This window comes from Indicator indicator, chromosome 6, assembly GCF_027791375.1.
Source record: "Indicator indicator isolate 239-I01 chromosome 6, UM_Iind_1.1, whole genome shotgun sequence".
Lineage (NCBI taxonomy): Eukaryota > Metazoa > Chordata > Aves > Piciformes > Indicatoridae > Indicator > Indicator indicator.
In genome coordinates, this window is record NC_072015.1 from 23,174,533 (window position 1) to 23,191,459 (window position 16,927).

The window sequence follows — 16,927 nt, forward strand, 5'->3', positions numbered from 1 at the left end:
AATTATTTTACACAGGATTTTCACAGAAAATATTCATTCCCACATATTTTTAGTGACAAATTTTGCAATTGACTTTTTTAAAAGTAAACTGAGTAAGGAGTATTTGAGTTTTGTCCTACAGCTCTTAAGAGTTTGAGCAGACCATGTGGAAAGAGACAGCTCTTCACAGTAAGCTATGTGAAGATAGGTCACAGTTGTATTAATTCAAGCAAGAAAACTTTTTTTGAAAACACAATTTTGTTGAAAAGCATTTTATAAACTAAACTGGTGTCAAGGCAAATACCTGTTTTAAAATACACTGTAATTCTACGTCATACTCAATACAAAAATCTTCATTTCACCATTTCATTATTCCATTTTTATACTAGTCTGAACTCCACAGGGCATGAAACTCTATGTAATTACAAATAGGATGCAAATAGAGTAATGAGAATAGGAGCATTATGTTCTTAATCTTCACACTGTGCACACCTCCTAGTTGCTGGGGTTTTTAAAGAGAAGACTGACAATTAAACCATTGTCCTGTCTTAAGAAGTTTCTACAAAGTACCTGGCAGGGGAGAGTTCAATTCTATTTCACTTTCATTACAAGAACCTTAGGGTACTAAGTATACTTTCGGAAGCATCACTTAAATCTTATTAAGTACATTTGTATTAAAAACTGTCAAAACCTTTTTAGTCTTGTTTCACATTGTCTGTAGGAATGCTTTACTTTCTTATTCTGTACTTTGCTTACCTGGAAAGGAATCAAGATGAACATGATTATTTGCCTGAGGGTAAAACAATAACTTTTCATCATTTAAATTTAGAGTTATGTATTGCAACTCACTCATTTAAATAACATAAATGTCTTGAATCACAGTACATGTGAGGTCAGAATAGTTCTGGGTGTGTGCACGATTACAACTCCTAAACCCTACATTTATAGTTCAGAAGGATTAAAAATACATGTCTTATGGGCTGTTCACATGAAGAATTTTGTGCAGCGCAAAGAAGTTTTCTGTAAGCATGATCTTATAGCTGGTATTTTTATTACAACTCACTGATTATTCCTAGTACAACTGTAAAAAGGAGACTTGTGGAACAAGATTTATCTTGAGCAAATGGTGTTTGCATCTTTTTTTACAGAAATAGAACACACACCTTGATTTCCATAGGATGTCTCCAGCATCAAGATAAAATTACTCGTAATCCAAGCTAAGCAGCAAGATGAAAGCAGAAGCAAAGCCTACGAACCAGTGCATCTGGTACTGGTTTTTAGTATTGCTTTTAGGCTCCTTATAGATCACAGGTACAACAGATATGTTTCTTTTTTTTTCTTGGCAGCTTGACTGATAGCCAAGATACAGAAAGAATCTTGCACTTCAACTTGACTAGGTCACACCCAGTTCTAGTTTTGTTCCAAAGGAACAAACCATATGCAATGAAAGAAAAATAGAGTATCTTATACAAAATGTTATGCCTAGGCTAACAGAAAAAAAACAAACCAAACCAAAACCCAAACAAACCCCAAACTTTTTCAGGAAGTTTTCATTAAATCTTGACACACTATTGAAAGTAAGACATCCCAAAACCACAGTCTTTGAATCACCAAATGAAATTAAATAATAGCTCAAAATAAAGAGAAGCTTTGGAAAAAGAATAGACAAATGCACAGATAATCTTTCTGAGGCCAAATCTAGATTTATACAACACAGCATTCTGTTCTGGACTGTACAGCTCACAAATGAGTATGAACCACAGCCAAAAATAATCAATAGTAATTAAGAGAGAATGTGCGAGTTCAAAAAAGAAAGGAAGCCAAAATCCCAGACAGGGGAGAAAAAAAAAAAAAAAGAAAAAAAAAGGTTCTTTTCCAGGAAGGGAAGAAGGAAGGCAACAGAAGAATCAGGGTAGCAGAGGCAACAGGATGTTCAGAGGTATCAAGGTCACAGAAAGAGTCTGTCAGACGTGCTTGGTATATGAAGGGAATGACGCACAACAGTAAACTGTTGAGGGAAAAGAGTAGAAGGATAAAATTATAAATATTGTGCAGGTCAGACAGTAGAATGGTTAACATGCTTAATAACATTAAGGAATCAGATGCCCAAAGGAGGTGTATTAAAACTCAGAATCCCACAGATGCTCTACCTCCCCATTCATGTATAAGCTAACTCAATACCAAGAGCATAACACCTGCTGATATGCAGCGTGTCTACACAGTCTGTTTTACTGAATTTTAATTGTCCAGACATTACAAGATGCTGAAGATTTAGCTTCATCTTTTAGCCTTAGATTAGGATACATGAATATGAGGAGTGATGCTTCCTGCATCACACATCTGAGTTTTCTTGCTTTATAGACCATCTCTAAGAAACAGAAGGCTGGGTCAGATACCTTCTGTGGCAGTGTACCATGACAGGTCAGCAAACACATATTGACATCATGATTTCACTTCTTTAAAGCAGGAAGAGTTTTGAAATGCAAAAAATCTACCAATTGTCAATTCCTTACACAGCATGAACCCTGAGTTTATCCAGTGTCAGAGTGAAGAACTTCAGGATCTCACTGGTGAATTGCTTGTCCTTTTTCCAACAATTTTTACTCTTTTATGCCATTTCTTAGTGACAATTCATAGCAAACCAAATAAGGGCTAATCATGGAGGTTCACAGGAATATTGCTAGCTGAAAACATTTCAGGACAGAATGTTTTTGTTGCTTGTCTAGGGTGCAGCAATCTTTCAATATGTACATTCTTTACCTGAGGCATGTGGCACAGAGCTTACTATCGACTCAGTTATTAGGAACTTCACAACCCATGCGACATAACCACATGCCAAGCATCAGAGGTGAGAACTCCACTTCTGCATTCCCAAAGCACAGTCAATCTTAGAAACGCAGGCCATGATTAATCAGATTAGTAAAATGAGGAAAGAGAAAAAAAGATCTCATAAACCTATCATTTTAGACATGCACACAACATGCAGCCAAGGGTCTACCAGAACAAAAGTTAAGAGAAAAGGCCATGTAATGAGAATAAGACGATCAAATCGCAGAACCTGTGAAGTACAATTGTAGTCTTGTTTTGGAAGAGCTTCTTACCATTACAGTTAGAAAGCTCAAGATCTTACTAAAGGCCCTATTCATGAATGACTTAGACTCCACCTAAGTTTAGAAAACACCAGGAAGAGGAATTACCACCATCCTCCACGAAAAGAAAATCCCTCCACATGAGTTTCCTAGAGCACATCCGTATTTTTGTTGGGAGGGAACGAGGGGTGAGGTATGGTGCTCCACAGACACTGGCAGATTGTACGGAACAAGAATTTAAACTCCATGTGATCACAGAATTGTAATTTTTAAATGGAAATCTCATCTTGTGAAAGACAAATGGCTTCCTTCAGCAAAGGAAGCAGCACAATTCTCATCAGAGAAAGCTGTTCTGAGGGTGATTTCAGAACAAATATGCCTTTCACCAATAGCAGGCATAAATACCTTATCCTATTTCCCACCTTATCATAAAAGAAAACGCATTTACTGAGGTCGGACTCAGGAAGATTGAAAATTTTATTCTTTGACTTTCTCTAATGCCAAAGTCCTATTTGCACTGCTCGAGGCATTCTCAGGCAATAAAAACACATTATTGCAAAACTTTGTTCTTACAGTACTCAGTCACTACAGTATCTATGCACCTTTCTAGAATGGCATTAGGCAATATAATTAGCATCATCTGTCATACATGCTCCTTTCCCTCATGGGTACATCTATACACTTTCCTCTTATGTAAATCTATACATGTATCTTTATCTAGGTAAAGCGCAAGCTAAACTTGTCCTTCTCCAACACTGATGCTTTAAGTCTAAAATAAGTAGCCATTAAGCACTATTCTTTTGCTCTCAGTAAACTGAGGATAATAAGAGTTCACGTTCTGTTGCCAGGTACAAGCTTAATCAAATCCTTTCAACCAGGATATTATGTTTGTTTAAGAGCAAATGATCAGGCTGATAAAATCAGAGGTGCATTGATTAAAGGGTATTTGATCACCAAGGAAGATCAGGAAAGCATTGCAAAATAACAGTGGTAGAAACTCAAATGATGCAGAAATATTAATGCAGATATCTGCCACAATGGATTTTTAATAAAGGAAATATTGTAAGGAAGGTGATGATATCTAGGGGAAAAAAAAAAAAAGATTTTAAACTATGATATGGTCTCTGCACATATGCCAGTGCTAGTACGGATCTCCCTAATTTCATTCTCTCCCCTTCCCAATAAAACTGACTTGTCAATCTGTATTTCCTTATTAGCACAGACTTGAAAAATAGTGCTTTAGATCTAGCTAGTATGCAACAGCAAACACCCCAACTGTATCACAGTAACTGCTACCTGCAGAGTAATTTTGGTGAAGAGCACGTTGTGGAAAAAAAAAATCTTTTGTCAAATTAACAGCTAACGGAGGCATTTCTCTAACCCATGGTTAGGATACACCCTCTTAACCTTCAAATGAAGTGTGTCCATGAGATGCCATTAATGTGTAGAGCTTTGCTGCCTTTACAGGATCTACATGGGTGTGCAGGGCAAGCCCACACGATCAAAGACTTGGACCGTGTACAAAGATTTAAAGACAGTCAACAGATAAGCATAAAAAAGTAGCACGAAAACATGCTTTTCACAAATACACAAGGGTGTGGAAAATGTCCTATTTCTTTGATAGCTGTTATGCTCCAGTACACACAGACTATCTGGAGATGGCAAGAAAGGTGTAGCCACAGGAAGGCATTCGACAATATACAGGTCTTGTAAATGGTTTAATTTTCCTAAGGGAGACATCCTGTAGTTTTCAGTCTAGACTGACAAACCTCTTGATTATCAAAGATATTTGTCTCTAAAGAGACTGAAAAAAAAATGTTAGTAAAGAACAACAGAGACAATGAATACCAGACAACAGATTTTTGCTTCCAGCTGCACAGTTAGAAGGTTTGATGGTTCTTTTTAAACACTTCTGTAGAATGACCAGGTATCTTCTGAAAAACTGTCTCCAAACAAGTGCTTTGTTTACCTTACAATAATTAGTTACACTACATTGGGCATTTTAGAAGACAACAGGCTGGAAGAAAGGGAAAGAAGAGACATGTATGTCTTGAGAGCAGAGAGGAAAATCTGGAAAAGCTACCCCTGAGTGTAATCATCAAAAGAGTGGAAATGCAAATACATATATTTTCAAATGTACATTTAGGTACCAGCTCTGCTGATGCTGTAACATCTGCTTCTCTGTAACAGACTGTTGGATCTACAATATCTCTAGGAGGAAGGTAAGGTGGGGGTGGGGGTATCACTAACTGGAGTGGGCCACAAGTGGTGCCTCTAGGAGGCTTTTGTGGCACCTTTCATCCATCACCTATGGGGGGGTTACTTCATTGCAAAATAATGATTGCTATATTTCTTGTTGTTTTTCAAATGCACGTTGATTTCTCCTTACCCACATCCAAAGTCTCTTTGGATCTAATTCTGCTGTTATGTACACTAAAATAATTAAGGAAAATGTAGGTCTCTATTACAACAACAGCAATAGGATCAGAATTGAGTCCAGCACATAGGTGCACATCATCACTAACAGGAAAAATCACCAGTTTTAGTAGACATAAGAAAAGAGGGGAAAAGAGGTTTAATAAAAACCAAACTGAACAAAAGCTGGAGCAGATGCTGGCAGAGATGGACCTGTGCTCTGATCCAAACAATACTTTCAGATCACAATAAGTGGTTTGATGTTGAATACTGAAGTGAATTTGCCAGTTTGAGAGTAGGATCTTTTGCTTTGATTCATATGGCTAACTTGGGAGATACATCACAGAATCACAGAATATACCTAGTCGGAGAGACCTCAATGACCCCAAGTCCAACCCTTGACCCAGCACTGAAGCACCAACATAGGTAGCTTTAATCTTTTTTCTATCATACAGCTGCCTATTTCTTGCAGCACATTTTCCCCTTCACTATAGTCTTGCTTTTCTCACACCTTTTCTCTCTTGCTTTCAGAGCCATCTGTGCTTTCTCATCATTTTCTCGCAAGAGCCCTGAAGAAAGACCGTTTTACCAATCCTTACTTGCTCTAACATTTTTTCTTTTTCATGAACCCATTCATTCAAGAAAGTATCAGAAAGTGAAAAGCACTGAAGACAGGGCTACTGTCAGATGAGTCCTTTGTCAGTGTAAAATAATAAGGCTCCATTAAAGTAAATGATACTACAGAATCTTACATCACCAGAGACTGGCCAGCTAGCACTTATGTATACAGTACTGAACAGAGTAGAAGTGGCTCTGCTCTGCTTTATTTCATCTGCAACATTGTTACAATATAAAATGAACACTTACAAAAAGTTAAAGCATCAAATATCATGAATAAGTGGCCAGCAGTAGGGCAAAGCATGAGGAGTGACAGACATTGGCATCTGCAATGGTTAAAAGCAAGCCAATTTGCTGAAAACTCCTCTTATATGCCATAGCAATAATACTCCCCTTAGAAGGTTTAAATAAGAGATGTCAATAGAGTCGTACATGTCACAAGATAATGGACTCCTGCTGCTACATAAATGCTGAGGCATTAAATGTGAAGCATTTACTGAAAATAAATGTTGGAACAAAGCCAAAAAGTCTCCTTCTAAACTGTGAGGCATTTGTAATGTAAGCAATTATATATGACAGGATGTCATATCTGTATGTCTTAGGCACTTTATGAAACATGAGGTCAAAGGCACGAACTGAGGTGCACTGAGTGCATTATGGCACTTGAAGAATGAATCCCTTAACGTACTGAAAAATGAGTTCTAGTGTGTCGGGTTATTATCTCGTATCTTTACCCACATTAAAATGACTTCACTTGCTAAAAGTATAATCTTAGGGTCTTCCACTTGGGCAAAACTTCCACTGATCTGAATAAGCTAGCAGTTGAATAACAAAAGAGGTTTGGGAGAACGTTTTTCAGTGTTCCTTTATGAGAGCAAATGTGGTGTCACATACAGCTGAAGGCTAGAGCTCCTTTTGTTGTCTCCAGCTATATATAGCATTCCTTTGAGAGCACTAGTTCTTTTCTTCTACAGAAGACTCAGCAGACATTCATTTATAGTAAAACAGAAGACTGAATTAAAAAGAAAAACTCTGAATATGATCAACTGATGTCAAACTATTGCAGGACTACAGGAAAAGAAAATGTCTTCCGGGTTAAGGACATGAGGAGATACTGAATCAGCTTGCCGACTTCATTTCAGCTGCTTGGCTTCATATGCATTCAGTACTGCCTGAGCCATCCCTGTTTACTAGCATTTCCATTTACTATTTCCTTATTTCTATTTACTTGTAAAACCACCATGACCTTAAAGATTTAGAATAGTGCTTTTAGACATCCAGCATTCAGATCATAGAATCATAGAACTGTTAGGGTCGGAAGGGACCTCGAGGATCATCCAGTTTCAACCCACCTGTCATGGGCAGGGACACCTCACACTAGATCAGGTTGCTCAGAGCCACATCCAGCCTGGCCTTAAAAACCTCCAGGGATGAGGCTTCCACCACCTCCCTGGGCAACCTGTTCCAGTGTTTCAACCACCCTCATGGGGAAAAACTTCTTCCTAACATCCAATCTGAATCTACCCATTTCTATTTTTTTGCCATTCCCCCTATTCATTACCTGACACCCTAAAAAGTCCCTCCCCAGCTTTCTTGTAGCCCCCTTCAGATACTGGAAGGCCACAATAAGGTCTCCTTGGAGCTTTCTCTTCTCCAGACTGAGCAGCCCCAACTCTGCCAGTCTGTCCTCTAGGAGAGGTGCTCCAGCCCTATGATTATCCTCGTGTCCCTACAAACATTCAAATCATCTGAAGTGTATCTATCTTTTACAATCCTACACTACTCTGAAAAAAAAAATATAAACGCTGATTTCCAGACTTTCATTCTGCAGGTGTGTTTTTTCCCCAAGTTACAAAACTTTCCAAACTCACCGCATAACAGAATTAAGGAAACTTCAAACAGCGAGCACTGAAGGCACATGCACAGGATTACATAGGAGAAAAGAACAACTCTCACCCATTGTGCTCTTCCTTTTGTCTTCCCTCTCTTCTGTCCTGTTTGGCATGGCAGGAGTGCATGGAGCAGATGCAGTTGGTGGGAGTGGAGCACGTCTCTTCTTTTTCTGTAAATCATTTAGGGATGCTCCTTGTGAAATCTAGCAAAGTTGAAAAGCAAGCACAGAAAAGGATATGCTTTGTTGATGTCATAAACTGTCAGTGAGGTAACAAAAAAAAAGTGATTGTCATATGACCTAATTTCTCAACAGAGTATATTTATAATGAGCATTTATAGTAACAACAGGAGACTAAAAAGACTGATCAGAAGAAGTATAGTAATACTGCACTCAAGAAAGGAAAGGACAAGAACAGCAGATGAACATCACAGCACAAATACAAATCTAATACACATTCGATCCTTTTGGTAAAAGGGAACTAGACAGCCCAGCAAGGACAAGTATGATACTATGTATGTTAAGCTTGAGCTGTAGCAATCTTGCTTTTCCATTGGTTTCTTCAGATCTTCAATTATAGTTAATATTCAAATTGGTATGTATAGGGAATAAACTCTCCCTCGTTTATTTTGTTTTCCTCAAGGGAAATACTGTTCTTCAAGGAATTGTGACAGAAGAGTCAGAATTGAAGGTTTGTTTGCACGATGATATGAGAACATACTGTACTCTATTAATGTCTACTAGGCTTCACAGAGGTACTTTTGAAAATCTGAGTTTCCAGTAATTGCAATATACTGATTGGCGAGTCAAGACTTCATCACTGCTTTTAAAAATATGAAAAAAACGTTACAAGTTTTCACCAGGTTGCATGTTTTCTGTACCTTTCTAGAACTTAGCTCTGTTTCCTTTTTCAGGAAAAAGAATAATAAAAACAAACACATGTAGGAAAATCTGTTGAATGTTTATATCTGAAAGGTACTGACAGCACTAGACAGAACACTAGACAGAACCAGGCTTAGCTGAGGCCATGAGTAATGGGATTCCTCAGTCTTCACTTACGTGACTTCACTGCTCTGTCCATCCTGATACTCCCCATAGTTGAAGCTACCTAATGTACACAAGTGCCTAGTGGTTTTCTAACATTTCAAAGGCCTAAACACTAATAATAAACACCTTTCCTTTTATCCAGAGGATTAATGAACCCTTAAAACATGTTTGTTGTGGGAGATTTCTTTGAACAAAGTAGCTTCACACTGTTCAAAGCTATTGTCAGAGTTGAGAGAAAAAGTGAGTCATTTATATGTGTCCTTTCCTATGCTGAGTCTGAGAATCTATGAATTTTGTAAGAAGTAGGACATGAATACAGCCTCCCTCACTTAGCCTTCCTTTTTAAAAGCACTCAGGAAGGTCTCAGGTTATAAAACAGAAGCACTCAGTTCCCACCTTTGAGAATAATACCATACTACACGACAACTGGACACTTTTCAACTGTCCTTGTGAAACTGCATCCTGCAAATGGAGAAACTTGGTACTAACTAGACTGGACACAGAGCACATTAACCAGGATGAGCTGCAGCTTCATAGGAAAGAGTTTATTTAAGATGGAAGGGATAGAGGGTAGGAAAGAAAGGTTTCTTAGTCTTACTTCCCACTACCATGGATTATTTCTTCATTTTTCATTAAATGCCCACTAGATACAGAGCCTGACTAAAGCCAGTGATGCCAAAGTACCAGATGAATGAAGGATCTTAATTTGGTATAGTCAAATTCCACAAAGATTACTACTTTACTAAAAAGAAAGCATCCTTGTTAGAAAACCTCTTATCTTTTTTCAGCTCTATGCATTCTTATTTAGTTGAATCTTCTAAGCAACATTAAATAGATGTACGGATGAACACATTACTATGGCTAAAGAAAAGGCTAGAAATAGCTATGGTACAACTGCAATAATACAAGTTTGGCCAAATACATACACACAAATTATTTAATTATATGGTCAGCTAAGAGCAGTATAATTCACAAACATCATAAAAAAAGATGAAAAGCCTGTCTAAAGCCAGTAATACTATAATGTATATAAGAAGTGTCCAGTTTAAGAACAGGTCATAAAATTTGTTAAAACAGTTCTTTAATGACAACTTTGGTAAATCTATGAGGCTAAACATAAATGGGAAAAACCAAAGAACATTCCATTTTTTTCTTGCAATGGTGTATATCAAAACAATGGAATCTGACAATAACTTATTATGGTTGGCTGCTTCTTTTATGAAGAAATTGAGCCTTAACAACATTATTTGAAGTAATTTCCCATTCAAACTTTCTTACAGTAGCTCTTCTGAGTGTAACAGACTATTCCCCAAGCTTAAGATTTGTGCTTCACCTATGTAGCATTTTTAACTCATTTTGCTAGGTCAGCTTTTGTTATGCAGCTGAGCTCAAGATGAATCAAGTGGGCCAAAAGGACCTAAATCTGACACTGTCACTTCCGCTCTGTGTTGGTAAGAGTACACACGATGTAAAGAACAACTTTTCATTTAAGTCAGGTAACGGCTCACATGCTGTTTGAAAAACACTTCTACTACTGCCGAAAAAGTATCTAAGGAATATGCTGAATGTGTTGTCCTTCTGTGAAAATTCAACATCTTTATTAAATTTTGGAGGCTTCAGATAAGATTTCAGAATATATACAGAGCATAATGTAAGTGGGAGGTTATGTGTCAAAATTGTATAGAAAAGAATCTTGAAGGTTAATCCTTGAAATTTTCCATCAGTGGCATTTCTTGCAAAAGTTGTGATTACTGTAAGAGTGAATGTGTCAGCTGAGTTTGAATTTCCTCTTGTGTAAGAGTCCTGTATTTTCTTTGGATTAGGTTGCATTGAATATGGTTTCATGGAAAATATTAATGGATGCCCACGGAAACAAAAGCTGCCACCACCAAAAATTCATCACTCGTTCAAAGACAAAGAGGTTCCCAGATAAATTTGCAATGTGAGCTCTACTCCTTTGCCTTGCTTGTCCTCTACTTGCAGGTCAGGCAATATCCACAGACCAAACCAGGCCTAAATTTACTGCAAGTTTATTGTTCATGAAACTGAGTCTCCTGTAAGCCTGAAACAGTATCACTGATTTGTGATCCTGTCTCTCCAGTATCTACCAACATTTGCAATCCCCTTGATGACACTGACTACATATCTCAGTTGTCTGAATCACTACTTTTACTTGTCTCCAAATACAGGTTAAGGACTAGAATAGAATAGTCAGAGAACCACAAATACACAGGTCTGTTTCATTAAGTACAGACCACACACTTGCTAGAGATGGTAGAAGAAAAGGCACTTGGCTTAGTGCAGCATTGGAAAGAGCACATAGCACATCCTTGTTAAATAGCTAAATACTGTAATGTTGTATATTACCTGAAAACCTTGTCCTCGAGATAAAATGCACAGAAATAACTATACTTTAGAAATTAGCAAGCAGTTTCTCCGGATTGGTCGTTTTAATTCTACAGATCTTGATAATTTAGTGTTAGATGCCACAATAAACTTATTTGAAAATATCTTTTTAAGGAACACAAATAACCATGCTGTGATAGCAAGACTGACATTTGGATTGACCAGACCAAATAGCCTCTGCCAACATGAGTTCAAATCCACAATTTAGCACCAATTAAATCTTGAAGCAGGACAACTATGTTTGACACAGCACTGCTCTGTATCTTCCTGACTCTGAAGCTCTTTGCAACATGCTTCCTTCTATGTCTGGTCCATATGATGGCTGAGTACCAGCCATACTCATTCTTTGCTGTTGGAAGTGTTTGGACACTGTGTTAAGTGGGAAGTCTGGCTTATAACTACAGTGCAAACTGCATTGCTCTTCTGAAATATCTTTACTTTTGAGGCTGACAGAGCACCTGAACAAACTGTCCAGAGAAGTTGTGATCTCCTGTGGAAAACTTAAAACCCCACCTGGACATGTTCCTATGCAACCTGATCTACACGAACCTACGTTAGCATGGGAGTTGGACTAGATGATCTCCAGAGGTCACTTCCAAATCCTACCATCCTGAGATTCTGTGATTAGTATTTTAATCAAATGCCACAAAATAGTGTATAATTTTGTCTACTTTTATGGTTCTTAACTTCAAATTATTTTTATCACATTTTATAATTCTGGTATTAAAGACGGTTTTGCAATGAAATTCAGTATTCATTATCAAAAATCATTGGTGACTGCAAAAACATCTGTCTTAATAACAAAGTTTAGTGTTACTGGATTTTACAGAAATTGCTGGGCTCTTGTGCTATTTTATTAATAAAATAAAGAAGAGAAAACTCAAGGATGTCCTTGAATATTCAGCTGATTTGTGACAGAAAACAAAATAAGTTGACACAAGGAAGCTACTACAAGGTGAAGGGCCAAGCTCATTTTTCCATCTGTTTTTACTGAACACACCCTTTGTGAAATGTCATGGTCAAGGGCAGTTAAAAACTAATGTCATTCTAATCTTCTTAAAACACTTTAACTTCTTCAGTTAAATGTGTCAGACAGGAAACTATCCATAAACAAATCTGAGATGTTAAATTACTAAGATAGCTGTGATTTCCTTCTTTTGCAAAATCTCATTACTAGCTGCAATATTATTTCCACTCAAGGAAGTCACTCTGCAACACCAAATATTTTCACATGCATCGAAACATGTAGACTACACAAGTCTGCGGATGTTTGCTTTGGCAGAGAATAGAACTTCCTCTGTTTCTCTGAATACAATGTAATCCTTCTCATTTATGTCTTCATTTGGGGGAGGGAGAGAAAACCTCAAAACACTTAAAAATAACATTTGAAAACCATCACATATGGATTTGCTACTAAGATTCATTTCAGTATCAGGAAGAGTTGAAAATACATAGTAGGGCTGCAGCTCCTATTTCTTCTGACAACTTTGTCAATGAGTTTGATGTGATGAATGTCATCTTGAGTCATTGCCTTTGAAAAAGGCACTGACCTAGAGGATTTTGTACATTATCTTCCTCAGTCTCACATCCAGGATTACAGTTTGCTTAGAAGTCTGAGAGATATTACGAGCCAGCTGAAGCTCTGCAAAATTTGTTTCACACCTCTGTCCTACTTTCTGCTAAAAAGGATGGGCTGTGGCCTATAGTCAGTTATGGCTAGAAAATGGGTGTCAGTCACACAAACATTTGACCAGTAGAATCATACCCTTTCTACTGTCAGTAAGCAACATCACCACCCTGGAGCATAAGTTTTCCTGTACAATTAAAATCTTCTGTAAAGATAGCCAAGTAGAATTTCTAGTGAGTAATACTTAGTCCTAGGCAATCAATTCAGAAGCCTTCTCAATTCATAGAAAAACATACCTGACTTATTAACAAGGTTCAAGCCCCTTTATAACAGCCCTCTTCATCTCCATGCACACAGAATGCCTAGGAAACCTACTTTGGGTGGTAAGCCAAGTAATAGTTTTCAAATTCCTTTCCAATTTCCCATGGTTTGGGTTAGAAGGGACCATTAAGGATCACCTAGTCCACGTCATCCCTTTCCACTTCCCTTGCATTTCCACGCAAGTCTAGTTCCTTCCAGCACTTACAAAGGGCAGTTAGAAGGCCCTGCTTCCACAATCTTCAGAAACCATGAAGAAGGGGGAATAGCAAAGTGATACCACAATATCAGTTAGATGTATGACCAGGGACTGTAGCATAGTGTGGCTTTACATCCTGATACCCCCCACAAGTGAAAGATTTTTATAATCCAAAATTACAAATAGCCTTTGCTGTGAAGATTCTCTGTTAAAAGAAACCAACAATGGCACTCCACTTGCTATCCACACCTAGAAGTGTCAGCAACATAGAACAGTACAAGACTTCAGGGTAATCTGTTGAGCTATGACATATGCAGTAGGATGAGCATACAGAAAACAAAATGAGGAGCCTCTTTCTCCCAGTGACCTGCACCATCCATCCTCTAAAGCAGTGAAAAACTGAAGTGGTATGAAGTCAGAGGAACTTGATATCCATTCCCCTCTCCCCACATCTGTTACTTTTGGGATGACTGTGAATATAACTCAAATGAAAAAATAGCTTTAAGTAGTAGAGAATAGTTTTTACTACATTATCCTTGTGATGTTTTACCTTGCTTTCTTATTTGGCTAAACCATGACCAGAATGCAATGCTATTAAGCCATTAAATTATACTTGACTTATACAGTACATATTTATTTAGTTAATTTTTCTATTCTATTATTTTTTTACCATTTTAATTTAAGATCTAAGGAAGATGGAATTACAAGCAAAATCTGAAAAGCGACACAAACCCAGTTTCTAAATTAAGCATGGTGTTAGGGTAATTTTTCATTTCTTACTGAATGTCAGCTCTTCAGAAGCTTTGCTGCTTATAATGATCTTTGTCTACCAATTTCCCCTAAACACCTTGCCCAACAAAGCCTAGTAACTACTGGACACATACTTTCTCTTTAATGAGAGCTAAACTTACGATGACATCAGCCTGTCCTATTTGTCTGTGACTTGTAAACCAGATGAAGTTTACTTACTAAATGTTGCAACCCTGCCAAAATTCAGGGCTGCACAGAACAGTATGTTCAGGCCCTGATGTCTTGCCAGTTTTTCAATGAAGTGCTTGACAAGGGACTACATGTGGAGGTCAAGTGATACTATCATGATCTCACCAGATGGTAAGTTGTGGTATTTTTCCCAAGGCAGGTAGTATAGTCTGTTCAGAAATAGTTGGCAGGTGATCCATGAACTCACAGCCAGAAGTATCAGGATTATTACAAAAGATCACAAACACTACTGATATTGGCAAAACAGACTATTCCAAGAATTTTCTTGCATGTAGTTCGACGACTCAGCTCTCAAGAAGTATGTTTACTTGCAAAAAAAAAATGAAAGTATCTATTTTATTAACTGCTAGCTGAAATCAAAAGCGCTCCTATCAAACAAATCTGGTATTCTTGCATAATTATTACGTGATGCATGTTAAATGGTTAAATAAACACACTTTGTGAAATCTTGTTTATAAAATGGGACACATGCTGCCAGTAAATAAATGTGCAGCAACACAAAATTGAGCATCAGGAGCTCTAATGAGGATGGGTGGCACTTTGGAATGAAACTATTGAACTTCTTTAGATTTATTGAGAAGAAAATTCTGTAATATATTAAAATGTAACATCACCTTAGCTGATAGTCGGAAGATATTGAGAAAGTAGTCACTACAGGGCTTTTATCATCTAGCTGTAGCCTTTGATAACTGCTTTAAGAGAATCAGTGTGTTTAAGTGTGCATATACCAGAATTAATTTTGAAGTTGTTTTTCTCATAAAAGAAATAAAAATTACTTCCTTTCACTAGCAGCTTTTTTTTAAGCTTGCCAAAATTGGATGCTATACATGACAGCAAGTTAAGCCTTCAGCCATCACTGTACTTTTATCTTTCTTTAAATTTGGGCCTGCATCAACTACCCAAGCTACAGCAGACTTATTCAGCTACATTAAGCAGCCAGACTGCACAGCAAATATTATCTGATGTTCTGTCAGCTGGCTTCATGTTTGCCATTTGAGCATTGTTTTGTCAGACATGAAAAGTCTGAATACTTCTCACTCAGCTAACTGAATGTCATGTTTAAAGCTCTTCAGGGAAAAATGAACAAATCCCCTTCAAATTGGAAATTAATTATTCTGAGTTCTAATTTCTTAGCCATTTACTGCAGTGTAGGACATTTTAAGGACCACAGACCTCTTCTACTACTCACTTTTCTTTCTGCTTATTGGTTATAGTACATCTTGGACTGTGCAATAGGTTAGCAGTAGCCAGATTCAGCTCCAGTTGAAATATTAAAAAGACAAAACTACTCAGATTTATGACTAGTTACAAAGATGATAATTTCTATAACATTTAACATATGTCACCACTGATTTTCCAGTTTGCAAGTGGCTTTTTCAACACAAGGGAATTAACTGGAAGTCATTAAGAAAAGGTCCATCGTTATATGCTCTTCTTGAAGAAAAGTGGCAGAGATCCAGTAGCAAAACTGGACAGATTCAGAAAAGCAGCACTCCATAAGAGATCAATCATTCATAAGAGATAATCCATGGAGTGCCAAAGGAGAAACATAACCCCCATGTATATAAGGGGAGAAAAGAAAGACCTAAACAATTACAGGCCAGACATGCCTCACCTATGTGCCTGGCAAGATCATGGAGTATATCTTCCCAGAAACTATGCCAGGGCACATTGAAAATGAGGTGACTGGTGAGAACCAACATGGCAAATTGTGTCTGACAAATATGGTGCCCTTCTACAACAGGGTTACAGCATTGGTGGGTAAGGGAAAAGCAATGAATGTCACCTACCTGGAGCTGTGCAAAGCATTTGACACTGTCCTACACATCCTTGTCTCTGAACTTGAGAGACATGGATTTGATGCATAGACCAGTCCATTTGATGGATAAGGAACTGGCTGGCTGGTCACACTCAGAATTGCAGTCAACAGCTTGATCTCTGAGTGGTGACCAGTGATGAATGGTGCTCCTCTGAGGTCAGTGCTGGGACCAATGCTCTTTAACATTTTTGTTGGCAACATGGACAGTAGGATCAAGTGCATCCTCAGCAAGTCTGCTCACAACAGCAATCTGTGTGGTGAAGCTGACATGCTGCAGGGAAGGGATGCCACCCAGAGGGACCTTAACAGGCTTAAGAGGTGCACCTGTGCAAATCTGAAGAAGTTAAGGCCAAGTGCACAGTCCTGTACCTGGGTTGAGGCAATACCAAGCACAAAGACAGGCTGGGCAGAGAGTGGACTGACAGAAGTCGTGTAGAGGACTTGGGGATGCTGATGGATAAAAAACTGAGTATGACCCAGCAATGTATACTCACAGACCAGAAAGCAAATTGCATCCTGG

The 16,927-nt window shown here is 37.9% G+C and overlaps 1 protein-coding gene across 1 annotated transcript in view; it reads right to left on the bottom strand.

Annotated features, from left to right (window-relative positions):
- COBL (cordon-bleu WH2 repeat protein) overlaps window positions 1-16,927 on the bottom strand; it is a 110,831-nt gene that overhangs the window by 42,187 nt on the left and 51,717 nt on the right. Inside the window, 2 exon segments of the mRNA XM_054381982.1 lie at window positions 5,209-5,376; window positions 8,058-8,196. Of these exon segments, the coding sequence (XP_054237957.1) occupies window positions 5,209-5,376; window positions 8,058-8,196 (307 nt within the window).